General features: G+C 51.3%; 1 protein-coding gene across 1 annotated transcript; it reads left to right on the top strand.

Moving 5' to 3' along the window:
- Positions 1 to 3,083: 3,083 nt before the first annotated feature.
- Positions 3,084 to 6,974, top strand: Fzd1 (frizzled class receptor 1). The gene has a single exon (XM_020153440.2). The coding sequence runs from the start codon at positions 3,221 to 3,223 to the stop codon at positions 5,168 to 5,170; it is 1,950 nt and encodes a 649-aa protein (XP_020009029.1). The 5' UTR covers positions 3,084 to 3,220; the 3' UTR covers positions 5,171 to 6,974.
- Positions 6,975 to 7,222: the final 248 nt, after the last annotated feature.

Here is a 7,222-nt window from a genome sequence, read left to right as displayed (position 1 = left end):
AAAGTGTCACCTACTCTGAAAAGGAGGACCCTGTACTCTGCCCTACCAGTTTGGGGAAAAAGGGGGAGGATTTAGAGTGACAGAGGTGGTAGAAGCTTAACCATGTGAGGCTTCTACCTTAGAATAAATTCACTTTTCCTCCAGCCCAGTCACGTAGCATGATCTTGAGAGAGTGGAACACAAGAGAGATAAGTATAAGACCAGAGTGACATAAGAGAGATGGCTTGGCAAGGTCTCTAGCATGGGATACTATCAACTGAGGCATGATCAGAGTAGGAGGCTAGAGACAAAGATTCCCCGGGAGCCTCTGCACTTGGATACTGCAGTAAAATGAGCAGGTTTTGTGTGCGTGTGTGTGTTTTGCAATGATATACATATATATCATTTATGCTGATATATTATGCTAATATATGTACATATTTATATTAGCATAAATTAATTGTACAAAGGGGTTTCATTGTGATATTTGCATACATACACATACAGTACTGTGATCTAATTCATAATCATGCATATTTGTCTAAGTAATGTGTAAAATATTAAAGCAAAATGACATCTATTTGTTTCAGATACATGTAGTATTATTTATATATAATACATTATATATAAATACTTTGCTCATATTCACACAAACTGGTCACCCTCTCCTTTCTCCCCTCCCCCCTTGCTTGCTGGTTAAAATGACCGGTTATTGAATGTGACAGCTCAAAAGGTCTCAGAAAGTAGGCCTCCTTTTCAATATTAATACATATCACCAGTTACAGCCCCCCTCAGAACACATGCTCGCATATGATAACTACTGTCCTATTGTGCACGTGTCCCTGTTTCTTTGGAAAAAAAAAACAATTAGGAATCAGAAATACTTTAAAACAACCCAGACATGGTGGCATGCACCTGTAATCCCAGCTACTTGAGAGAGTGAGGGAGGAGGATCTTGAGAAGTCTGATGTCAGGCTGGGCAACATATCAATACCCTGTCCCCAAAAAGAAAAAGAAAGACAAACTTTAAAGCAATGCAAAACTGTATTTTTTTAATTTGCTGCCTCTATATTTGAAAAATCATATGTGCATCTGAGACAAAATAGATGTCATTTTACTTTAACGTTTTGCGCATTATTTAGACAGGCAAATATGCATGATGATGAAATTCCCAGTGTCCCTTAGTATGTGGACAAGCAATCACATCTTAAGGAATGACCTTCATGTGCTGATGAATGTTGATACTTCTCAGTGTCAGCCCACCCTACCTCTCAACTTGCCCCCTTTCATAGTCATCCAGGAGCCAATCCCGGCTTCTGTAGAGGAAAGTGACCTTCAATCTATCCTCTGCATAATTTGGCTCAGATTTTTTTAGTATGGACCAAAATCTTTTCTCCTGCCACCTCCATCATTCCCCACGCACACTCACCTGTCCTGCTCCTTCACAATTCTTTAGCACCTTCCATGTACATCCTCTCAAAACCCCTCTCCCTCCCCCAACCTGACCTAATTGTTTGTGCCTTTTCAGCCTTGGGGTGGACCTTGTGATCACTGATTTATATTTCTGTGCCCACTCTACTATGTCCTCCTGGAAGCCTAGTCCATGTGTCCTTCATGGACTTCGCACCCTGCCTTCTAGACAGAGCTCCAAGATGCAGCTCCTGAAATGGATAGTACTGTTTTGGAAGTTGGAAGGGAATGTGTAGGTTGGTTTTTGTTTTCAGACTCCGTTTTTGTGCTTGTTTTGTTTTTGTAAACTGGCATCTTCACCTCTGAGTACCACGGAAGATCATGGGGCAACTCAGCTTGTGGAACCTAAATGGGCCAGGTCCGGGAGTTCCCCTCAGAGAAGAGGACGTTCCCAGGCTTTAGAAGGCTCCTCAGAAGGCTCCTCCGGGCTCCCTAAGAGCCCGAGAGCGCCCCCTCCTCCCCCATTACCCTCTGGTCTCACCAGGAGCCCCCCACCGCCCTGGTCTTTGGGTTCTCAAGTTTTTCTCTCCAAAATGTAATGGATAATTTTTCTTTGCCTGTGTTTCTGACTTGATTAAAGAAGGAGGGTGGGGGTGGGGGAAGACTGACTACACGATAGTAGCAGAAGCCGCATCTGGCTTTACTTTCTAAATTCCATCAGAGTTTGTGTTTGTTGTTGTTTTTCTCCGTTTGACAGCGATCCGGTGAACTTCTCCGCTGGGGAAATGGCGTGTCCAAAGCCCGCCAAGCCCAGCCTGTGAGCCTACAATTTTTTGGACTAATATTTTAAACAGAACCTCGACAGATTCAAACTCAAAGGAAACCGTGTTCTCCTTAAGTCAGAGGCATGTGTTCTGATCGCAGCGCTCGGTTAGGCAGTTTGTAACAGGCGTTAAGAGCAATAATGTTTTTTTAAAACATGAAAATGGATGAAAAGAAAAGAAAAAGCTAAATCCTGCGGTCCGCGGACTCCTATTCATTATCTAAAACAGCATATGGGACCATTCTCCTACTTGTCTTCGCCCTTTCTTCCGCAAAAGCAAAAGCAACCGAGCCTGTCCCGCTTCATAGCAAACCCACTCTTTGTGCCTGAGCGGTGCCTCTGCCACCATCACCACTTCCTCCACCTCCTGCCTCCTCCTCCTCCTCCTCCCGCCTGCGGCCGGCTTTTGCACAGGCAAGGAGGCAGCGGGCTCCCTGTGCGCCGGGAAGCCAGTGCCGCGATTGGGCGACGGTCCCTGAGCCTCCAGTTTCGCGTCGGTTTCAAGGCTCCTCCCTCTTGGTGAAAGGCAGACTGCGGGGCGCCTGGAAACCGGTCCGAGGGCGCGCGAGGGAGAGGAGAGCGAGCAAGTTGAGGGATTGACACAAATGGTCAGGCGGCGGCGGCGGAGAAGGAGGCGGAGGCGCAGGGGGGAGCCGAGGCCGCTGGGCTGCGGAGAGTTGCGCGCTCTACCCGGCCGCGGCCACTAGCACGGCGCCGCCAGGCAGGAGCCAGCGAGCCAAGGGCCAGGAAGGCGGGACGCGACCCCGGCGCGCCCGAGCCACCCGGGCTCTCCCCGCCGCCCGCGCTTCATGAACCGCAAGTTTCCGCGGCGGCGGCGGCGGCGGCTGCAGGACGCAGAGCAGAAGCCGGGGCAGCGGGCCGAGAGCGGCTGGGGCTCGACGGGCGCCACCGGAGGGGACCAGATCTCCCTGGACGCGGGGAAAGCCGCCGTCTGCCGCGCCACTGCCACCTCCACCCGAGTAGCTCCAAGAAAGGAGCCGAGAAAGTATGGCTGAGGAGGAGGCGCCTAAGAAGTCCCGGGCCGCTGGCGGCGGCTCAAGCTCGGAACTTTGTTCCGGGGCGCTCCCGGCCCGGCGGGCGGAGGAGGGGAGCAGGGACGCGGAGAGCCACCAACGCCGCCGCCGCCGCCCAGCTGACCTCGGGCGCTCGGCGCGCCGGCTGCTGCTTCTGCTTTGGCTGCTGGAGGCTCCGTTGCTGCTGGGGGTCCGCGCGCAGGCGGCAGGCCAGGGGCCCGGGCCGGGGCAGCAACCCCCGCCACCGCCACCGCCACCTCAGCAGCAGCAGAGCGGGCAGCAGTACAACGGCGAGCGGGGTATCTCCATTCCGGATCACGGCTACTGCCAGCCCATCTCCATCCCTCTGTGCACGGACATCGCGTACAACCAGACCATCATGCCCAACCTGCTGGGCCACACGAATCAGGAGGACGCGGGCCTCGAGGTACACCAGTTCTACCCGCTAGTGAAGGTGCAGTGTTCGGCCGAGCTCAAGTTCTTCCTGTGTTCCATGTATGCGCCCGTGTGCACCGTGCTGGAGCAAGCGCTGCCGCCCTGCCGCTCCCTGTGCGAGCGCGCGCGCCAGGGCTGCGAGGCGCTCATGAACAAGTTCGGCTTCCAGTGGCCAGACACGCTCAAGTGCGAGAAGTTTCCGGTGCACGGCGCGGGAGAGCTGTGCGTGGGCCAGAACACTTCAGATAAAGGCACCCCGACGCCCTCGCTGCTGCCAGAGTTCTGGACCAGCAACCCCCAGCACGGCGGCGGAAGTCACCGCGGCGGCTACCCTGGAGGCGCCGGCTCTTCCGAGCGGGGCAAGTTCTCCTGCCCGCGCGCCCTCAAGGTGCCCTCCTACCTCAACTACCACTTTCTGGGGGAGAAGGACTGCGGCGCGCCCTGTGAGCCCACCAAAGTGTACGGGCTTATGTACTTCGGGCCCGAGGAACTGCGCTTCTCGCGCACCTGGATCGGCATCTGGTCGGTGCTGTGCTGCGCCTCCACGCTCTTCACAGTGCTCACATATCTGGTGGACATGCGGCGCTTCAGCTACCCGGAACGGCCCATCATCTTTCTGTCGGGCTGTTACACTGCAGTGGCCGTGGCCTACATTGCAGGCTTCCTGCTGGAGGACCGGGTGGTGTGTAACGACAAGTTCTCCGAGGACGGGGCGCGCACGGTGGCGCAGGGCACCAAGAAGGAGGGCTGCACCATCCTGTTCATGATGCTCTACTTCTTCAGCATGGCCAGCTCCATCTGGTGGGTGATCCTGTCCCTCACCTGGTTCCTGGCGGCCGGCATGAAGTGGGGCCACGAGGCCATCGAGGCCAATTCACAGTATTTTCACCTGGCCGCGTGGGCCGTGCCAGCCATCAAAACCATCACCATCCTGGCGCTGGGCCAGGTGGACGGAGACGTGCTGAGCGGAGTGTGCTTTGTGGGACTCAACAACGTGGACGCGCTGCGTGGCTTCGTGCTGGCACCCCTCTTTGTGTACCTGTTCATCGGCACGTCTTTCCTGCTGGCGGGTTTCGTATCCCTCTTCCGCATCCGCACCATCATGAAGCACGATGGCACCAAGACCGAGAAGCTGGAGAAGCTCATGGTGCGCATCGGTGTCTTCAGCGTGCTCTACACGGTGCCGGCCACTATCGTCATCGCCTGCTACTTCTATGAGCAGGCCTTCCGGGACCAGTGGGAGCGCAGCTGGGTGGCCCAGAGCTGCAAGAGCTATGCCATCCCTTGTCCTCACCTCCAGGGAGGTGCGGGCGCCCCACCTCATCCGCCTATGAGCCCTGACTTCACAGTCTTCATGATCAAGTACCTTATGACGCTGATCGTGGGCATCACGTCGGGCTTCTGGATCTGGTCTGGCAAGACACTCAACTCCTGGAGGAAGTTCTACACGAGGCTCACCAACAGCAAACAGGGGGAGACCACCGTCTGAAACCCTAGAGGGACTCAACCCATTCCCAGCCTTCAGGGGGCTGGTTCCAGCCATCCCCCAAAAACCAGCCCCGAGAATCCCCGCCAAGCCCTGCTGCCCAAGGCTTCCTCCCGGAGCCACTTTCTCAGGCTCCTTTCGACAGCAGGGCTCCTGCAAAAGCTTCCGTCCCTGGGGAAAATGGACACGAGGGCCCGACTGCCAGAGGAGTGTGGGCCGACCTTTCTTGCCCTCGAACTCTGGTACCAGGACTGTAGGCTTTTATGATTGTAAATAGCCTGTGTAAGATTTTGTAAGTATATTTGTATTTAAAGACTGCCGATCACGCGTTTTTCTTTTCTTTTTTTAAATTTTAATTATTTAGGGCGGTTTAACCATTTGAAGCTTTTCTCTTTTGCCCTTTTCCAAGCATCGCAGAGGGAGTAAAACCCGAGCGCACCCGTTTAGTGCTCTGCTCATCCTGGCGCGCCCCTCCCTGCACTGGCCTGCAGGACCCAGCTCCAGTCCAGCATTGTGGGGTGCGGTAGGGGCTGCAGGCCTGGGTCACTTCCCCTCTCCTCCTTCTGCCCCTCCCTTCCCGTCCTTGCTTGGGGTGGGGACTCAAGGTACAGAAGTCCACACAGCTTCCAAATGCAGAGGTGGACCCCTGCACATTCCTGTTCCTCCCTTGTTCAGCGGCAGATGGTGAAGGTCTAACCCTTTGACTTCCCGAAGCTGAAATTTTGATAATCTTCACCCAATTTCATGGGGGCCCATGAGTGTGGGCACTGGCAGTTCCTGCCCCCCTCCACACTCCTGTCCAACGCCCAGACACTCTCCTTTCACCTAAATTGGATAGAGGATGAGTGGGGTAACCAATGCCAAACTTTTTTAAGTCTATTTTTTGATGGATGAGCTCATTTCATTCTGTAGTGTCTAAAACCTGGTATGGGTTTGGCCAGCGTCATGGAAAGATGTGGTTACTGAGATGTGGGAAGAGCATGAAGCTTTGTGTGGGTTGGGAGAGAGTGAGGAAGGGGGTTATACATGGTAATTCTAATTGTATACGGATGCCTGGCAACCTGCCTTTAAGAGTGAGACAGCCTGTGTTTAGATTTTACCCTTCTGTAAAATGGAAATTTTGAGGCCACCTGAAAAGCTATGTGAAAGAGTTGATCTTTGCTTTCCTTGACAGGACAGCAGAGCAGAAATGGACGTGGAGATGTCAGTGTAATGGACTTCCTCAAAATGAAGTGCTATTTTCTTATTTTAATCAAAGAATTAGACATATATCAGAAAGTTTAAAATGTAAAAGTTGTACACGTTCAGCATATTATTAAGATTATTATTCAGCAACACATCCTGAGGGGAACAGTCTGTACCAGTAATAATAATCTGGTAGGAGTTCAGCAGGCAAAGGAGGTTGGATAATTGATGGGTCAGATCCTGAAAGAAACAAAACATGGAAATTCACATGCTAAAGGGAAAATGCGTGCAGGCCTACTGTATTCAATCCTGTGTGCTCCTTTTTAAATTTACGTAAATGTCTCCAATGTAAATCTCTCAAAGCCATTTGAAGAAGAGGAGAAAAGTAATCTTCCTGACTGTATAGTTTTAAACTTTAAGAGTTTATCAAATTGCCAGTACTTAGGACCTAAATTTATCTATATCTATCATACCCTAAAATGACGTTGGTCTTTGAATTTGGTATGCATTTATTCTGTTCACTATCACAAAATCATTTATATTTATAGAGGAATAGAAGTTTATATATATATAAAATACCATATTTTTAATTTCGCAAATAAAAAATCAGTTTTGTACAAAATTATATTGTTTTTGTGCCTGAAAATATTACAGCTTGAACTGTCTGAACTGCCTTTACATTTTATAGTGTCTACTAGCCAATCCCACAATATGAAAATTTAGGAATTCAATGAAGTCTATCTTTAAATCTTCAGACCAGTCCTTCCAAAGAATAACACTATTTCATTGCTGTGATTGACATTTGTGAATTCTCAAGGAAAGATTATGTTCTTATGACGGTAGAAAATAGAAGTTTACAAATTACTTCTT

This window comes from Castor canadensis, chromosome 2 (genome assembly GCF_047511655.1).
Source record: "Castor canadensis chromosome 2, mCasCan1.hap1v2, whole genome shotgun sequence".
In the NCBI taxonomy this organism is placed as follows: Eukaryota; Metazoa; Chordata; class Mammalia; order Rodentia; family Castoridae; genus Castor; species Castor canadensis.
This window is presented reverse-complemented; position numbering and strand designations above follow the sequence as displayed.

Coding starts and splice junctions, on each gene's coding strand:
- Fzd1 (XM_020153440.2), top strand. CDS start 3,221: ATGGCTGAGGAGGAGGCGCCTAAGAAGTCCCGGGCCGCTGGCGGCGGC.